Source organism: Bacillus rossius, chromosome 1 (assembly GCF_032445375.1).
Source record: "Bacillus rossius redtenbacheri isolate Brsri chromosome 1, Brsri_v3, whole genome shotgun sequence".
NCBI classification, from domain to species: domain Eukaryota; kingdom Metazoa; phylum Arthropoda; class Insecta; order Phasmatodea; family Bacillidae; genus Bacillus; species Bacillus rossius.
Genome location: NC_086330.1, coordinates 218700808 through 218721094, shown reverse-complemented (window position 1 = coordinate 218721094; position 20287 = coordinate 218700808). Strand labels below are relative to the sequence as shown.

Genomic DNA, 20287 nt, shown 5'->3' with positions numbered 1-20287 from the left:
AAAACATAATGATACGGTTCTTTTTAAGGCCCGTTCTACAATGGCACTCACGGAAACGGAGACGGATCACGTAATCAGAGACGGATCTCACGGAACAGAACTTCTATGGTAGCACGCAGACGTAGACGGACCCGTACGGATTAGCTCGGCACGCCGCTGTTTCCTCATATGCTCGGCCGAGAGCGTGTGACAGCGATACCAGGAACTATTATGTTCCCATAACTCGCTATGTGGTCGCCAATATAAATATTGCGACCCCGTCACTTTGTTCGAATCATTGGAAACGACGGCGGGGCGCGAAGTGTGCGATTTTAAGATTAATGGTGGCTCACGGTCCTGCAAGTTGTAAAATAGCTGTCGCATGCTGCTTGGCTCTATTTTTAATAGTGTAGATGTCAGGCGGGGGGAGGTCACCCTTTCCCCTCAGTTAGTTGGGTAACTGATGCATGAAGGTGTCGTGATGTCTGTATTTAGAGGCGTGTGGAGTTTGCGCAAAGATGGCCTAATTAATCTCGTTTTGTGAGTGTAGTGTATAGCTCCAAGGCCGCACATACCCGGCTGACCAAGGAGGCATATAATCGTGTACAGTTAGTCCGATGAGGGAAAGAGCGCATAGTATTAATAAACACTGCGATGATACCTGTAATTTTATTAAAAAGTATCTGGGGAAAACAACTAGCATAAACTATAGCCCCGCCTGGGCTAATAAAGGCCTGAAAATAAAATTTAGCGTCCCGCGTGGGCCAAAAGGAGCCGCGAGTGTGTACCCAGAACTCGGCACCGCCAGCCAAAATCCTATTCTGTCATCTGAAAAACTTTTTCCGCAGCATCGGTGCTATAGAGAAATGAGTTATTCATTTAAATTTAAAATTTAAATCGTGAAATATTAAATGTAATTTAATTTCCCGTGAGTTGATGCTTTGGGACGCACTCAGGAGAGGACATAGCTTCATGTCGCCTGTCACCAGCAAAAGGCAGTCGGCAGTTAGAGAAATTGCCCAATCCTTCATCACAAGTCCCTGGCCACAACTCCTACGCTTAAATTCTAACGGTGGTGTACGGCTATTAACTTTCCCCATTGGCATGGACAGTACTTGGCCGGGCAACACTAATAATGATTTTACATTCTAATATAGAGCTCCGCATGGGCCAGAAGTAATCGCAATCGTGTGCCCAGCACTCGGCACCGCCAGCCCAGGCATGCCACTCGTTGGCAAGTCCAGCTTCAACGGTGTATACTTTCACCATGGGCATGGACAGTACTTGGCCAGGCAACACCGCTCACTATATCAAAAAGTCAGAGCCCCGCTAGGCCAAATTACGGCTGCGTATACTCGTTTCGGTGCTGTGTGCACAGGGATGTATGTGGCCTTGTCTTAGGCAAGTCGCGGTTTTTTAAATTGTCGCTGGACAGCTGGGTCGTAGTCGGAGATAGTATTTATAAAAACATTAGGATGTGCCGGGAGTTGGCCATAAAAAGACCTATTTTGGCGTTTTATAAATTCCGAGACATATTCTACTTTAAGGAGCTGGTGTACTTCTAAATTGCTATTATACCAGTCGCAATCGGAAATTACCCGCAGGAATCTATTTTGGGTTATTTGAAGTTTCTTTATGTGCGACTTGGCTGCATAGCCATATATCTCGCAAGCATAGAGAAGTTGAGGGCGAACTATTTGTAGATATAGTTGAAGTTTTTTCCTTCTAGGGAATTGAGGGGCCTTAAACATTGGGTATAGGGTTCTTAAAGTGCCTAGGGCAATCCTTGAAACTTTATTAACCTGATGTTTCCAGGTGAGACTTGAGTCGAGAGTTAGGCCTAAATATCTTACAGATTTTTCGTATGGAATTTCTTGATTAAATATTTTAAGTTCGCGATCAGGAGCTGTACGTTTTTTAGTTAAAATTATAGTGGTTGACTTGGCTCCATTAATTTTAATGCGCCAGCGAGTGCACCACTGTTCTAGTGATGTGAGCTGTCTTTGGACAATAGTTAGGGCAAAATTTAAATTGGAGGATTGATAAACTACCGCAGTGTCATCCGCATAGAGCTGTACATGGGCATGTTCGCGTGGTATATCGGCTGTATACACATTATAAAAGAAGGGAGAGAGGGGTGAGCCCTGCGGCACCCCAGCTGTGAGTTCCCGAGTAGAATACTTCGCCCCATCTATCGCGACAAAAACGTTTCTGCGCCATAAATAATGGGCCACCAGATGAATATATGTGTCTGGAAAATTAAAAGAAACCAATTTATGAATTAGGCCAGGAATCCAGACTTTGTCGAAAGCTTTTTCCGCATCTAACATGGTTGCTACTGTAAACTTCGCTCGTGAATTAAATCCATCAGTGGCATCCTCAATAAGCTTGATTAATGGATGAGATGTTGAGTGGCCACTCCAAAAACCGAATTGGTTATCTGGGATAATGTTGTGTTGGTCGGAGTGCTCTTTAAATCGTTTTAATAGTATTTTTTCGAAAAATTTGCTAGTACTATTTTGCGGTAAAGCCGCATTTTCCCCTGGCTTCGGAATCGTTATTACTTTCGCGAGTTTCCACTCGGAAGGATAGGTTTTTAAAATAAATATAGCATTCAAAATTTTTAATAGATATTCGATTGCTGGAAGAGGTAATTTTTTAAGTGATTCGAAATTTATTCCATCAGGTCCGCCTGCTTTGTTTTGAGGTCGCGATTGAATTACTCTTAGTAGCTCAGGAATTGTTATAAGTTCCGGCTCTATTTGTGTGGCTATTTGTAAATAATTATTTACTGCTACTGTAGTGGTTCTAGTAAACTGAGGGTCATTTACATCCTTATTTGGTGAAAATTGTTTCTCAAAAATATCTGCTATCGCATTTGCTTTGTCAGCTGCGTCATATTTTATGCCCGTGTCTGTAATTATTGCGGGAGTATAAATAAATTTATTATTGCCTCTTAGTGTGCGCGTAAGGCGCCACATTTGTCGAGGTTGTGTTGCTACTTCTGTGACTATATTCCCGAATTTATCTATTTTTAATTGTTTAATTTTCCGAGTAACTTGGGCTTTAAGGCGATTTTATTCCGTCCTAGCCTGCGGTGTTCGTGTTCGCTGATAGTAATTTCGCGCCTGAAGTTTTAAAATGATTAAAATATCAACATCTGGATAATGAATTCGTGTAAATTCTCTTTTGTTTACTAATTTCGTGTGTTTTTTGCGCACATCTGTAACCGTGTCAGTAAACAGCTTAACCCGTGTGTCTAGCTCTTCTGGAGTATTTATCGGTGGTGGTTCTATAAAAATTGTTTCTAAATCGTCGCGAAATTTGTCCCAGTCGGTAACTCCGAAAGTTCGGCTAAAAATTGCCGCGCAAAACTGGGCATCAAAAGTTAATTGTATTAACACAGGAAAATGATCGGAGTCTAACTCATCTAATTTTTCGGAAGTAACCTGTGCTCCCGGGATGTTGGTAATAGCTATATCTAAAATTTCCGTCATGCCCCCATTAGTTGGGTAGATAGTCGGCGAATTTGGAGCAAAAATTTCGTAGTTATTTCTAGCCGCATGTTCAGTTAATATTCTCCCTGCTGGGTTGGTATTCCTGCAACCCCAGTCTTCGTTTTTACTATTTAGATCACCTGCTATGAAAAAATGTTGCATTGGATTAATTAATTTAAATCCCTAAACAATAGAGGCTTGTTCGGTGGTTTATAGACTGCCGACATACAGATGTGCGCACTTTTGTTACGAATATTTATGCTGGTGGCCTCAATATGCTCTAAGCCAGTTATTTCTATAGGATGATGATTTATTCCATGCTTAATGAGGATGGCTGTGCCTCGTCCGCCCCCTATAGTGTCGCGGTCGGTTCTATAGGTTGTATAACCACTTATATTAAAACGATTGTGAGGCCTTAATTTTGTTTCCGAAATTAATGCCACATCTATCCCGTACACGAATAAACATTGTTATAACTCGTAGGATTTTGAACGAACGCCATTTGCATTAAAATTTAGAATCTCCAGTGTTTTCCCCATGTCTACAGCCATTTATTGGAGCACTTTCGCAAGGGCTTCCAGCAAAATGGTCTGGCGCTGTTTTTTTAGTCGGCGCGGCGCGGATGCGGACGTAAAATGGCTCAAGGGCCTGAACAAGGTTCCAATAATCGCATAAGTGAAGAATTTCCGCGAGTTCCCCAAGGCCTGACATCGTACTAGTTTCGTTTGCGTCTGTATGAGTAGCTCGGCAATGCTAAGCTCTTCCGTTTACGTTGCTCCGTGCGACCAATAGACGCCGAGTATTTGGATGTGGTGGTAGCCATGTTTGTTTATGTTCTAAATACGTTAACATTTGTTTGAAAAACTAACATTTTTAGTGTTCTTTATTAATTTGTCGTTAATTTTATATATATTTGCAAATTCTGCCCGTACTTAGATTTAAAAAAATTAATAATTATTTTTTTTAGTTAAATAAATATTTTTTAATCTTGAAATGCACTCTCAGGCCCGTTCTACAATGGCACGGAAACGGAGACACCGAAAACGTAAACGGAGAAGGATCTCCCTGACATTTCACTGTCGCATCTGCTGCTTCCACAATGCACGGAAACGTTACAAATGGCAACCAATGAGAGTGCATTTCAAAATTAAAAAATATGAATTTAACTCTATATATATATATATATATATATATATATATATATATATATATATATATATATATATATATATGCCTATATGTTTTAAAATCTAGATATTTTAGATTTTTGTATACAACATGTACAGAACAATAATTTAAATAAACTACAGTCAGTATTTAATCCCAATTACGTTGCTGTATGTTTACTTTTTGGATTTAATAATAGTTCAAATTTATATCTAGATTTGCTGATGTATAGTATTTCAACTTCAAGTCAAACTCAGCTTTTAGCTTCGCTGCCAGGTGGCAGCATTGCTCAAAATGGATAAGCCTGCAATCTACCGTCATTTTATATGAACTAGTTTTAAAATATCAGATTCGACAGAATTCCGGATCGGTATGGTTCTGGCTTACAGGTTAGTCACTGGAATTTAACCTAAAATATTTCGACACTTTTCCGTGTGCTATTTGTAGATGCTAACAACAAACAGAATAGTCACTACGCCGTTTCGACACAATTTCGTCATTCCTACGATTGTGCGGAATATACACTATTCCGTGTCAGAATTTATTTCGTAGACGGAATAGTCACTATTCCGTTCGATGGAAATCCGTAGGAATTCCGGAATAGTCACTACGCCGGGTCGAAACAATTCAGTCGCCCCAGCTTTTGGACATACACCATTGCTAAGCACATGTATGTCTGTAGAAGAAAACTATAAAAAAAACCAATAGACAAAAACACAAATTAAGCAAAAAATTGCTGTTGTCAACAGGATATAAACACCACATAATATTCCATAACAGGAATATGGTCAACAAACAAAGAAAAACAAAGAAAAATGGACTAACAGGATGACAAAATCCCCACAAATGATGACAGCACAAAAATATTGAACTGAAAAAAAATTCAGCACAATAGCTGAAACGAGACAAAAACACGACAAAACGAAAAAATGAAACAAACACAATAGTTTTCCAAAACAGAAGAGAACGAAAAAAAACCCCACAAATGATGACAGCACAAACAAATATTGAACCAAAAAAAAATTCAGCACAATAGTTGAAATGAGACAAAAACACGACAAAACGAAAAGACGAAACAAACATGGTAGTTTTCCAAAACAGAAACAAGCGATGTTTCGGGAACTGCTATCTACACCCGTCCTCAGGCAGAGATGCACATGGTACGAAACTTTTTTTTTCGTGTTTTACGAAACCTGTTTCTTGATAAACGACGGTTTTTCCTTGTATAAAAAAACACCATTATTATATTTCTTTCCGATGACAAACAAAAATGTTGTATGGTCACGAATAATACATTCGTATGGCGTCACATCAGCAGAATATTCCCTTAGCATAAATGTGTGAAGTCTTTGGCACTTGTGAAGTAAACCTTCGCTCGAACATAAAAACAAATGAACGAACAGCTTTTTTTTTGGGGGGGATGTGTAGTCCGAGCCCCTGGGGTGGTTGAAGAGTGACAGGTCGGTCGCCAGAACAGGTAGTAAAAGCTCAGGGGCTGAGGATAGAAAAGGCCTATCTCCAAATTATTAAGTATAAATGTTGTCATGTAATAGTTAAAGACTTGATTACACCCAGGTTTATAAACCCATCATGATCATTAAGACACTGATTGGAAGATAATGTGCAATACATTTCAATGGCGTTTTCAGTTTTTGCTAAATAATTATAAATGTAAGCAAAATTTCAATGTGTCTGGACAAATCAAAATACTGATAATATTATTTTCATCACAGAAATAATATATGATATGATAACTAAATTTGAAAAAAGCAGTTATGTTAAATGTATTGTATACTTTCAGTAGGCTAAATTTCCGGCCCCTACCTCTTATAGACTTTGAGAAAAACTGCCTTTTAAAATAACATTGATATAGATAGGAGCACAAATTTGTGACACGGCCTCTTAAGCCAATTAATGACCTAACCATCCCGGCACCACCCCCACTCATAAATCTTACAGAAGCGCTCACCAGCATGGGCGATGCCCAGGTGTTTACGTCACTAGACCTGAAGTCCGGCTACTGGCAGGTGCCAGTTCGGCCTGAGGACCGCCCCAAGACAGCCTTCACTGCACCCGATGGGTGCAGCTTTCAGTTTTGTGCCATGCCGTTCGGGCTGATGGATGCCCCCGCGACCTACCAGACCATGATGGTCAGCGTCTTGGACGGCTACATTGGCAAGTTTGCTGCGGCCTACCTCGACGTGATCATATGGTCACGATTGTGGGAGGATCATGCACATCACCTCGCATTGGTCCTCGAACGGCTAGCCACGCACGGACTGACGTGTGCGCCGCGCAAGTGCCATGTCGGCGCGAAGGAACTGGAGTTCTTGGGGCACCTCGTGAGCGCGGATGGGTGTCGACCCCTGCCAGATCAGCTGGCCCTGATAGAGGGGAAAGAGCCTCCCCGTACCAGAAAACAATTGCAGAAGCTAATGGGACTTTTAAACTGGCTCAGGTCATTCATCCCGAACTTTGCCACCATCACCGCACCAATGACGGACCTCTTGTCACCCAAGAGCAGGTTTCGATGGACGGACGCGGCAGAGCAGGCCCTCGCCTGTGTCAAGCAGCAGTTCAGGGAGTGTCACACCCTGTCACGGCTAGTGCCCGATATTCCCCTATTCGTCCAGACAGACGCGAGCCAGGAGGGTATGGGGGCAGTAATCTACCAACAAAGAGCTGGAGAAGAGAGGCGGGTGATCGAGTACGCCAGTGCCAAGTTTGGCCCTGCAGAGCGGCGGTACCACGTCAACGAGCAGGAGTGTCTCGCGGTGGTGTGGGCACTCAGGCGATACCGACACCACCTCGAGAGGAGACGCTTCACGCTCCGCACTGACAGCCAGTGCCTGCAGTGGCTGAACTCCGCCCAGGGAGGCAAATCCAAGTTCACGCGGTGGGCACTCATGCTCCAGAACTTCGCTTTTTGCGTGGAGCACGTCCCTGGGCGGGAGAACCAGTTGGCGGACGAGCTCTCCCGTCACCCGGATGCCAACACTGTGTTCAAGGATGATCAGGGATGGGACGACCTACTTCCCCCCGGCAACCCCCAGACAGGGTCTACAAGTGAGCCCCCGCCAGCAGCACTATACGCCACTACGGCCGAGAGGCCCCGCGACCCTGCGCCAGCTACCCTAGCCAACCTCATGGAGATTGTCCGTCTCGCACAGAGCCAGGACTTGGTCAGTCAAGCAGACCTCGCTAAATGCAGAGAACAGGAGCTTCCCCACCTACGTAGTCTTGACGGGGTACTCCAGAGCCGTGTGCCCGGAGACATGAGCTCGTGGCGCACGCACGTGCCGCCGGCAGGACAGAAGGCTGCCTTGCATTTTTATCATGATCACGACCTAGCGGGACACCCGGGGGCCGACCAGAGCCAGCGGGCACTGCGGCAGTGGTTCCACTGGCCGGGCATTGCAGGTGACATCCGCGATTATGTGCGAGACTGCCAACCATGCCAACAGCGCAAGGCCCGTCGGCCTGACGGGGTAGAGCAACAGTGCCCCAGGAGGCCCCATGACCCATTTCACACCGTGGCTCTCGACGTAATGGGCCCATACCCCCGCACATCCCGCGGGAAGCGATTCTTGGTTGTAATCACGGATGCTTTCACACGCTGGGCAGAAGCGTTCGCCGTCACCAATGTACGAGCTGAGACCATCGCCATTCTCCTCGATGCCGAAGTATTCCCACGATATGGGTTTCCCCGAGTGCTACTCACAGATAATGGCACACAATTCAAAGGCCGGTGCTGGAAGGCCGATTGTAAGCGCTGGGAGGTGGAGCACCACACGACACCCACGTACCACCCAAGAGCAAACCCGACAGAACGCCGCAACCAGGACATCAAAGTCCAGTTGCGGCTACGTCTGGGGGACTACCACACCCAGTGGGATGTGCTCCTCCCCAAGATATTGTACTGCCTCCGTCGCCGCCGAAACGTGTTAACCGGCTACTCCCCTGCGGAGTTGCTTCAGGGACGGGATCTCGCCCTCCCAGGGGAACTCCGGGTAGCGGGCGCTGCTGAACGAGTGCTTCAAATGCCTGTCGCCGAAAGACGGGAGGATGCACGCCGGAATCAGGCACAGTTTGGAGCCACTCATACCCCTCAGACCACTCACCCACCCCTGCCATTGGAGCCGGGGCAACAGGTGTACGTCCGATGTCACCACCTTTCCTCCAGAGGCAAGAAGTTTTGCGCAAGCCTGGCCCCTAAATGGTCCGAACCCCGTGAGGTAGTGAAGCGACTCGGGCCTACCACCTACGCGGTCACAACACGGAGTGAAAGAGCCGCCAAGGTTCACCGAGATGATCTCCGGTTAGTCCACCCTAAGGTTGGTCCGGGACACCTGCACAAAGGTCCACAGAGGACAAGGACATCAGACAAACATCAATTCCCCCCATCACCTCTCGCGGCGACATCGGACACAGATCATGCAACCATAGTATCACCAAGCCCAATGACACCAGCCACAGGTCAACCCCTCCTGTCACAGGCCATGCAGACGGCGAATGTGCACCATACTTGCTCGTCGCCCGAGCCCCAGGCAAGCAGGGCCACGATGCCCGAGCTGGAGCACATGATGAGGCGCTTGGGTTACTGGGACTATCTGGGGTTAACGGCATCTGCCGTTACCCAGGGCATGTCCCCCCCTAAATGGCCAGCGGATGCGAGTCTGGAGAGATCGACATTTTCAGTGCGGGTTGACGAGCCTGAGTCCACAGGGGCAGACCAGCGAGGCGACGGGCAACCCAGCCAGGAGGACGGAGGAGTGACCATCGTCCCTCTCGATGAGGCCGACGACACAGGGAAAGCACCGCCTGTACCCAACCAAGCTGAGCCAGACGCCACGTCACAAACTCAGGTGGTGCGGCGATCGACCCGGCCTCATGTCCCCCCTGTCAGGTTCGGGATAAATGAGGGGTACCAACCACCACTAGGGGCCCGTGCTGGGGGCCGCACCAACCCTAGACAGAACCTTTTCCCGGATGCACACCACTGCTCAGTGATGAGGTTGCTACCGCATATCGCCCAGCCCAACTCCACTACATCTACCAACACCTCTCAGGGCCGAGCCTATAGTCGTTATCCGAAAGCGCTGTCAACAGTCATTCTTCTGGCAGCTTGTTCACTTCCTGTTTCCTATAAACGTTTTTCGGATGACTGCCAGCTGAAAGCGCTTCCACATCCACATTCAGTGTAAATTTGGCAACAAAGCACGAATTTCTACCTACCGACAGCATTTCGGATGAGTGTAGGAAGACACCCTTTTATTTTCGATCGTCTTTTGTGCATTAAGAACAACAGCTGAGTTATTTGTTGTGTTTGTGCATGATTTTGGCGAGCTTAGCGAGTGTTTGTTTAGCGTATAGTGATTAATTTTTTGTTTAGAATTTGTTTGTGAAAATAATGAGTACGTCTAAGAATATCGCATTTACGCAAGCTGACAAACACATTTTGTTTGATCTTATAAAGAAATATAAGCATGTTGTGGAAAACAAGAAAACGGACTCCGTTTCAAATAATGACAAAAAAGCCACGTGGAAGGTAATAGCCTTGGAGTTCAACGCCCGTAATGTCACGACTAAAAGAGATGATGGCCAGTTGAAAAGGTACGTGTGACTATAGTAAACTTGTAAAATATATCAGTGTTGAAAGCGATAAAATGTGATGTGATGGGGCAAGATATGTAAAATCCACTCAGGTTTAAAATGTCGTTGCTGAAGTAATTGCCTGGTTATGTATTTAATTTATCTCTTGATCTTGATCATGTACCACATGATCAATGTATATAGAATCATGCCATCAGGATCAAGAGAGAAATTTTGATACGTGTTACCACTGAACTTTATAAATGGTCTTATATCCTAACTTTTACATCCTTCTAAAAAAAAATACTTTTAATGCTCTGAGATTTCAAATCCCAATAAAGTATGATGAATTTGCTAGTTAGTAGCATATTTCTAATTAGTTAAATAACCATTAAATTTCGTTTGAATTGTATTATGTTGAAACTGTATTACACCAAAATTGAAATTACAGTAATTTTTAATATAAGTATTAATTTATAATATGAATTTGTTAAATTTTAACTTTCCAGGTGTTGGGAAAAAACCAAAACAACAGCAAGGAAGCATCGCCAGACTGAAAGGCTTCACGCAATGGCAACAGGCGGTGGTAAAGCGTTTGTTTCCCCACCTCAGATGGAGGAAATATCAACTGTGGTGTCCTCTATCCAGCCATATTTTGATTTCGAAGTAGTGTCCGAATGGGATAGCAATGCAATCCACCTCCTGGATGCCAGGGCTGACTCAAGTGCCGCAGCTGTCTCTGCAGAAGTGGCTGAACTGGATGAAGTCGCAGATGCTCCAGACAGCCCATCACCAATTCATGGAGCTACTATGCCTGCTTCATCACAGAACTTGAATAATACAGGTAAGGTAAAATTATTTACTTGTTAAGAGCATTTTTTTAAACAGTACCTCATGATTATTCTGACATTGACAGAAATTTGTATTTCTAATGTAAAGTAAATATTTCATATTATTTGCACTTTGCGATGTATTACTTCACTGACATAGATCTAAATAAATTGCATTCATGAAGAAGAACAATCAATTGTAATTTTCCATCTTGATGCCAAAGTATTTCAAACAGAATGTTAGTTAATTAACAAGAGGGACGCATCTGATACAGAAAAAAAGCTAATTCTCAGACGAAAAAATTAAATATAAATCAGAAACTAAATTTTCCACATTTTAAATACGTCCTTTTATTTAAAATTGGAAGCACGTTTCTTAATAGTTTGGGAGAAATCACTCTTAATATGTTCCAGTACAATAACTGTGCTCTCATCCGTTGTTGATGATGTGTCCATACTGTAATTATTGTTATAATGGTTTCACTGTAATTTTAATATAGTTTTACTAACCTATTCAACCATCCGCTTTCACTCAGCCACTGCCATTTTTCACATGTCCATTAGGTTATTTTATCTGCATTAAAAATACTTAACATCATGAACTGCTTGTTAGGTTAGAATAGCTACATTAATATTACTGGAAAATATTTTTAATGGTCACAGTATTTTTGATGTAGCAATGCTAAACTGATAATGTAACTAACCTAACCCACATTATTTTATGGTTGGTATTATAATGTAGCTAACTGATTTTTTTATACAGTAATTTAGATTTAGCTAACCTATCCTAACCTAACCTAACCAACCAGAAAACTGTGCATTAAAGATAAATTACTTGAAATATTGCATTGTCATGTTACAAAATGATTCCTAGAAATAATGCCAAAAAAATATTTTTGGATTATGTTCTTAAGATTGCCCCCTTTATATTTATTTTGCAGCTATGCTACTGTTAAATTTTGTATGTAGCAAATTTATCTTGGCTAAAAACTATTCCCACATGTTCTGTTAAAACATACAAAAATATCTGTGAATTGTTATGATGTACCAATGAACTCATAAAATAATTTTGTTTTCAGATGGAATATTTCCTGCAAAATTACCAGTTAGCAAGAAGGGCTCCTTTTCTGTCAAGTCTACACAAATGGTTGAGGCTGAAGTTAAGAAGAGGATCGAACAAATTGATGAGGAGATTAGGATGCTCCGAGAAAGTCATGCAGCGAAACTGAAACAGAATGCTGAGTTGCATGCTGCAGTGATGAGGCAAAATGCAGAAATACATGCAGTTAAACTTGCCAGGGAACAATTTTTGTTGCGCCAGTTGCAAACACATGAGTGTAAAAACACAGAAAATGATTTGTAGTCCTCTTATAAATAATGTAATTTTGTATCTAGATGGGTCGTAATTGTTTAATTATGTATTTGGGTTTCAGTCTGTTTGCATAAAAAGAAAATGGTATATATTCATATGTTTTTGATTGCAAAACCAGTTTGCACCAAGTGCATGATTACAATTTGAAGGGCTAGATGTTGCAGCACTTTATGAAAACATCTTGTTTATGGTGAAATTAGAATAAAAAAACAAAACTTAATTTTTTTTAAAGGTGTTACATAAGTAAGACGGCTATGCATGTAACTAATAAATTAATTATTACATGTGAAATTTTTATTTTACATGTCACGGAACTTGAAATTGGTAAGGGGAAGGCAGGAAATTTACTTTAAAAAATGGAAATTCCTCAGTTATAGTTATTTAAAGCAAAAATCTTATGTTCCGGTGTGCCATCATACAGACTAAATCAGTTTGTTTTTCCAGAGAGAGCAGTCGCACCCTTCCCCTGTAAAATGGTGTATGAAAGGTTCTGTTTGAACTAGTACAAGCTATAGGGATGGCTGAGACTGGATTTCCATTATTTCTTTAAGAAATTGCAAAATATGTAGGTAAATTATTTTTAAATTTTCATTAGGGAAATTTGTAATTTTGGTCATGGAAATTTTTTATTTAGATTTTTATAGAGATCCTGATAGTTATTTTTGCAAGTTGTTAGTACATTAAAAAAACTGCAAATGAAATAAGCAACAGTAAGCTATTTCTATATCTAGAAAAGTAATTAGAATTTTAATTTTCTTTTTTTCAGTAAAGTTTATCATATAAAAAAATTTTTGCCTTTATAATCACTATGTTAAAATTTCTTTTTTTTCTACAAAGTACAGATACATAAATATTTACACTTAAGCAATACTATAAACTTATTTTTAAAACATACAGAAAAGTGGCACGAAGTACAAATTTTCCCACTAAACATGTGAAAATAACAGCGGCTGCAACAATCCTAATATTTAATACATAATTGTATTGTCCATTACTTGGCTACCCTGCTTAATGTTATGACTTTCAGGTTAGTAACCTAAACTTGTATTGACATATTTCTGGTGTATCTCAAAACAAGCTCATTTTAAAGTACTAATTCTACAAGAGAACTAAATCAAATAGATTTCCAACTACTTTCTTATTTAGGAAGTGTTCTATAAACTTTTGGAACAATTGTAGAACTTAAAACTACTAAACACACCATATAGTCTCTTGTATTCCAAAATGATCCAATTAAAAACATTTTCTCATACTCCATGCAGCAATGTTTTTAACTCATTATGCATGGTTTTTATTAATCTTTCCTTTGGACCAAGCAAGTTTTGAATTCTTTTATATTTAAATCCCTGGTATGATTATTGTTGATCTCACTGAAAATTGTTTCAGCCAAAAGTTGTAGATTATGTTCAAGATACTTTGATATTATGCATACCAAATATTTATCTTTCAACTATTGTTATCTCCACCTTTTGCATTAATAGTTGGTAACATAAAAACTAAGTTTAGACAACAGTGTTAAGAAAGTTTTTCAACCTCTTTCAGTAAGTTTCTCTTATTAAAAATTATTTCAGACCAAAGTTTTCAATAATTTTTAGAAGAGTTACAGTTAATTGCTATAGATTTTATAGTTTACTTAATAGGGGAGGTTAAGAAATTTTTTTGTCCTTTGCCCCCTGTTATTTTCAACCACTTTCAGCAGTGGTTTGTCTATCAAATAATTATTTCAGACCAAAAAATTGTACGATTTTAAGCTGTGTAATGCCTCACCTTGCCTGGCTAGCTGAATTTTTTAGAATTGTGTGCACATTCATGAACACTTGCATAAATTAATAATGCAATGAAAAATTTGTTTAGGTTCCAAGAAACATAATTTATGTCAATGAATGGTTATGGAAATTACATATCTCAGACACCATTTTCTTATCACTATTTTTTTTATTTATGCCTGTCACAAGTCACTACTATCGCCATATGCGACCATGGTACAGATACACATCTAAATAATATTTAGATTGCACAAAACATGTTCAAAGTCTCCAAAACACCAATTGACTGTTCAAGGTTCTGAAAATTGAATAGCAAGATGGCTTGCCACTCATGGTACAAGCTGATGGACCATGTCCTCAGAACAATGGCGAAGTCAGTCGTGAATTGTTTAGGGCTAATACCTGCAACTGGGTCGATGAATTTAAAATACAGTATCAAAAAGAAGAAAAAAAGGTTGAATGTGACAGAAAGCTGTGACCACAGCCGTGAAATTTACTTCTCAGCTCTCATAAATATGCTGTTTCAAAACTTCGACTAGTTCCAGAGGCTTTTCTCACGTATCCAGAACACACTGTCTTATGGCACACAATAGCATCAGCTCGTGAACAAAGAAAACTGGTCATGGTGAAAAAAAATTTACAACAAAATTTATGCTAACAAGCATTTACAAATAAAGAACAAGCAAGCAATACTTTAAAAAAAACATTAAACCACTTAAAATGTAACTACACAACTAAACAAACACAAAAAATAACTAAGTGACTTATACACCACAAAACAAATTCATCACAAATACTTAACACCATGAAATAATGTAAATTATAATCATAAAATATGGCAAACACGCAAATACTTCTTAAAAGGTAAAAAAAAAGTTATTTAAATGATCTCAGAAACCATAGCCATCACACTGAATTTAATCTTTAAACATAAAAAACCTTAATACCCTAAGATGTTTAAAATTTTGGGAGGGCTGTAAATTGGGTTATTACAGGTTTAACAATAAATATGAATGGATTTAATACTGTTCATTGTACAGAAATTATACATTATTTTATTCTACCTGTTTTTTTTTAATCCTTTGCAGAAGTGGTGTTATCAAAAAAATTTCAGATAAAAATAATATAATATACAAACAATTCAAATGAACTTTGTAGTGTGCCCAAAAAGGGTGTTTCGATTATTTTTTTTCTGCCTGCCAGCCCGTTTTTTTATACTCCTTGAAGGCACAGTTAGTCATATAAAAAAATTTAAATTAAATACTTTCCTGAGTTGTAACTTGATACATACTTGTTATAAGAAAAGAATTATAGCAAATTTTCAGTTTTTAAAATAAATTTCCCCATTCCTACCCCTTTAGTGTAATTTTTCCCATTAACAAACTACTGAGATTTTTCATTACTATATTTTATGTATAAGTTTTTGAAAGAGATTAGTGCAAACTTACAGTAGTTATTGTCTTCATAAAAATCTGATATGCATATTTGTATAAACTTATTAGTTGACGATGGGTTTGGATCTGTAAACCATGAAATGAAAGGCTAAATAAAATTTTCCAGTGGTAACGGCTTAAAGAGACAGCCTTCCTTCAAAATATACCTAAAAGGATATCAACAAATATAATAATGATAAAATAAATATGAACCACAGCCTTACTACCTTATAACAGACTGAAAAAAGTAAAAGTAATTTATATGTTTCACACTTGGTGTCCACTAGATCTAAGAACAAATTTCTTAAAATACACCTGTAATGATTCTTGTATGCATCACATGTGATCAGATAAATGTAAGTTTTAATTTAATCTATTGAATTATTTACTTTTATAGTTAAAAACTTTTCGTTTTCCACCGCAGAACAATAGATGTACATTCACTAGTGGTAATTTTAACAGCTTGTTGAAAAAAAAGTACAATACGGTCCAAATACCTGCATGTTATCAAATAAATAGAATGTGACATTACAGTGCCTGGGCCTATACTGTTAACCAAAGAAAGGTTTTCACTGTTGCATTAATTATCAAGAAAATAATGCAAACAATTCAATTGTAGATCCTAAGATTAAAATCTTACACTACATGGTAATGTTACTAGTATGTTACATTAAGACAATTATAGATTGAAATTTGTTACAGGTCCCACATTATTTTAAAATATGAATTTGTTGTAATTAGATATTCTTAAAATATGGAGGTGAACAAAAAGTCTTACATATATTGTTTCATAAGAGATATAGACTTCCATTGTCCCTATGACAGGTTAACCAGCTGAGAAATGTAAATAGTATATTACAGATGCTAAATGTGAGTCACAAGGCAATGCTTGTATTTATAGGTATTTAACAGGATACATGATATGCCAAGCAGGGTTGTGTACCAGCTGTATACTTTAATGTGAAAAATTTGGTAAATAAATATTTCATACACTTTTATATGAATTGTACTAAGTTTCTACTGCAAAAACACTTCCAAAAGGTTGGAAATTTTGTTTTGTTAACTTGGCTTGCCTGATATTTGTGAGATGTTATTGACTCTACATAAAATAATTAATTTTTAACTTATCCATACATAGTTTTCAATTAAATAGCATTTATGTGGTATGTCCAGACTCCTGAATCATCAGAGCCGGCTCACAGCCAATCATATTCTGAACAACTAAAAAAATCTCACTTAGTGCATAAAATAAACAAATACTACACAAATATGAAATAAATTACATAAACCGACGTTGAATAAAATCTGCACGAATAAGATGACCTAATCTGTTGCGATTCCCTGCAGCAGCTGCTGCTATAGGAGCACCAAAAACATGAACCCAAGGGAATTCATCTTCGGGTAGAGGAGCTTCAACGTCTAAGCTGATATTGTGCAAAACAGCAGTTGCACAAATTATGGCAACAATGTTTTCAGGCTTGTGCTCCAGTTTTTTTGTTAGGCAGCGGAATCTTCGTTTCCAAACACCAAATGTTCTTTCCACAACATTCCTGGTTCGGATATGAGCTGCATTGTATCTTTCTTCTGCCTCAGTCTGTGTATTTAACAGTGGTGTAAATAGGTATGGAAGACACGGGTAGCCACTGTCTCCTAACATAATGCCTTTTATGCGTTGTTCCTCAAAGCAAACCTTGAGCCCTGAGCCATCAAATATTCTTGCATCATGGCAAGAACCTGGTCTTGTGGCACAAATGTCAATTATTTTCATCTGTGCGCTGACAGCAACCTGCACCAAAAATACATTAGCTGTGTAATAAGATTATAATAAAAAAATTGGCTGCAACTAAAAAAGTAAAGTATTTACATGCAATTGAAGTTGCACTTCCTTTTCGATTAAATAAACTAAACCATTTGGTAACTATGTAATAAAAATTTACTTAAAAATTCATTTCATTTGGTTACATAATTAATGTTAACAAAAACTGTTTTACAGCACATTGTGTATGTATGTGCGTGTATATGCATGCACATGCACGTGCAGATATATTTTAAAGTAGGCTGCAGTGCTTTATGTTATTTAATAAGGCTTAATTTTATTTTTGGAAGCAATTCCAAAACAAAATGTATTTTTAAATATGAGAAACTTAAAATACTAATGCATGAGTAATGGGGATAGTTTTTCCTTCAAAGTCTGATGAAGAAGCAATTTTCCTTTTATCTACTTCAAATTTGATTTCAGGGATGGGAGAGTGGGACGGGGATGGTTTTACTAAATTTTAGGCAGACAATGATCTTCCTCTTGTTTTCAATGTCAAGTGTACCTACAAACTTTCATGAAGCTTGAATGAAACAATAGATATGTATAAAAAAAGAAGCGGAAACTCTTCTATAGGATATACATTGAGACACAATTTAATTTAAACGAAACCTACCTGAACATTCAGGGAAAATATCCCATGTCTGTTTCGAAACACTTCTCCTCTGTCTCCTCCAGGATTTGCTATGGGAACATGAGTGCAGTCTATTGCAGCAACAACACCAGGGAAATTTCCAATGTCAAAAAATCTTTGCATAGCAACATTTATTTCCTCATTACTGTTGGGTAGCTTGATGTGGTGCCTCAGCTGTCCAGCTAGAGCTTCAGTCACAGCTTTAATTACTGCACCCGCTGTACTTCGGCTTAGGCCACTCATGTCCCCACAGACTTCCTGTAAAAACAAATGATTTTGAAATTACATTTAATACTAACAAAATCTTAACTTAACAAGCTTAGATGGTAAACATATGTTATACAGTGAAAATAATTAACATCGTACTAAGTTACTCCAACATAAGTTTTATTACATTTTTTAAGAGGGATCTTAATAGCTGAACATATGAAATTAAAGAACTTCCTAATGGTTGTTATGCCTACAAGAGTACATACACCAGAATGAGAAGTTAATTATCGATAAAAGTTTTTATAAACTGTGTAAGTAAAGAAGGTAGCCAAAATGAGAGGTGAAGTAAATTATAATGTATACTACCATTAATTTGTATTTGTATTGGGAATTAACATGGTACAATAGATTAGGGTGTATGACATTGTGACTTGTTTCAACAAATTTAATTTATGATAAAAAAAAAAAAACAAATTCATGAGACTGTTATAAGCTTGGTATATGAACAATGCGAAATCAAAACTTAACACACATTCATATGACTAGTTATGTATGCATATATACCCTATATGAGCAGCTATTTGTTTACTTTTTTTTCAGGTTAGTATGGAGGTTAGAATTTATCATTGCATGACATCAATGGGTAAATACAGCTAAAAATACTTACGTGAAAACTCCCAGTTGCATAAAACCGCAAGGCTAACAATAACTGCCTTTCTGCAGGAATCGGCAAACCACGATTATCTGGTTTTTCCAAATGCTGAACAAATGGGTACAGGACATTTCTAACCACCTCTTTTGAGAATCGAAATTTATTTTGAAACTCCTTTTCTCTGTAGATTTCAAAGGGATCTGGCGTATTTCTTATATATCTTTTAGGAAGCCGAACATGATCTTCCAATTCTTCGTAAAATTCAAAAACTCCATTTATGTGATTTCTTAACTCATCCAAATCCGCCGCCATTGTCAACAAAACGTTATGAAATACGCCGAACAGACTTTCGACAGAGCTTCAGACCTCATTCACTCAAGAGTGGAGAGCCATCCGCACCTAGCAGTTATCCAGCTACCGAAAGAGGTCTATAGTGCGAGTTTCGCAGTGAAGAGACTTTCGGGAGCTGGCTGATAACCGAAAGCCGACTATAGTCCCGGCCCTCAGACACAGTGCACTCCAGAGAACTTACAGTGTACCTACGGAGGAAATGCCCCGAGGCAATGCGTGTGATGGAGGCTTCGAGGGGGCATAACGGCCTCGGTGAGGGGGGGGGGGGCATTTGACGTCGTCCCAGGTGCTCCCGTGGCTCGCACAGGTCGTTATGCCACCTCGGTGCCTCACCGGTCGGCGTGTGTGGTCGGTGGTAGTGTCTCGAACGGGTGGAGGTCGATTGTCATGGAGAGCGGAGATCGACTCGAGCCCTAACGGGACCTGCCGGGACGCGCCAGTTGGCCTTCACCCCTCGGCGCGAGCAGTCGTGTGCGACTCGCGGAGTTCGGCGATCGGTGTTCGTGTGCGGACCGGACAGTCGTGTGCGTGCCGACAACGTTAGTCGTGTGTGTGGTCCAACCACTCCTGCCTGCCAAGTGGCGACGTCACGACCACCGAGAGACGGAGTCTCGTGCTGTGAACTAGCCCACAGCAACCGTCCCCGTTAAAGTTTAGTTGGCGCCCTCAGACACCACCCAACCACGCATCAACATCGGCAGGACGACAAAGTACATGGCTTCTGAGAATCTATACTAATATTATAAAGCTGAAGAGTTTGTTGTTTGTTTGTTTGAATGCACTAATCTCAGGAACCACTGGTCTGATTTGAAAAATTCTTTCAGTGTTGGATAGTACATTTATCGAGGAAGGCTATAGGCTATATTATATTATCAATAACATTAGGGATCCTTACTAAAACTCCAATTTAGAATCAAATGCGTTGGAGGGGGCTAGATACAACATGCAGTACACGTACAAAGTGTGTGTTAATGCCGCAGGCGCTATT

At 39.8% G+C, this 20287-nt stretch overlaps 1 protein-coding gene across 1 annotated transcript; it reads left to right on the top strand.

The window, feature by feature from the left end:
• Positions 1–9906: 9906 nt before the first annotated feature.
• On the top strand, positions 9907–16634 carry LOC134527291 (myb/SANT-like DNA-binding domain-containing protein 3). Its single transcript, XM_063359844.1, has 3 exons — positions 9907–10256; positions 10745–11079; positions 12145–16634. Exons 1-3 carry the CDS (start codon positions 10054–10056, stop codon positions 12426–12428), a joined length of 822 nt encoding a protein of 273 aa, XP_063215914.1. The 5' UTR covers positions 9907–10053; the 3' UTR covers positions 12429–16634.
• The last annotated feature ends 3653 nt before the right edge of the window (positions 16635–20287 follow it).

Excerpts from the sequence above, each read along its gene's own strand:
- LOC134527291 (XM_063359844.1), top strand. The coding sequence starts at position 10,054 with ATGAGTACGTCTAAGAATATCGCATTTACGCAAGCTGACAAACACATT. Across the intron at positions 10,257-10,744 it reads GATGATGGCCAGTTGAAAAG|GTGTTGGGAAAAAACCAAAA; the intron begins GTACGTGTGACT and ends TTAACTTTCCAG. Across the intron at positions 11,080-12,144 it reads ACAGAACTTGAATAATACAG|ATGGAATATTTCCTGCAAAA; the intron begins GTAAGGTAAAAT and ends TTTTGTTTTCAG.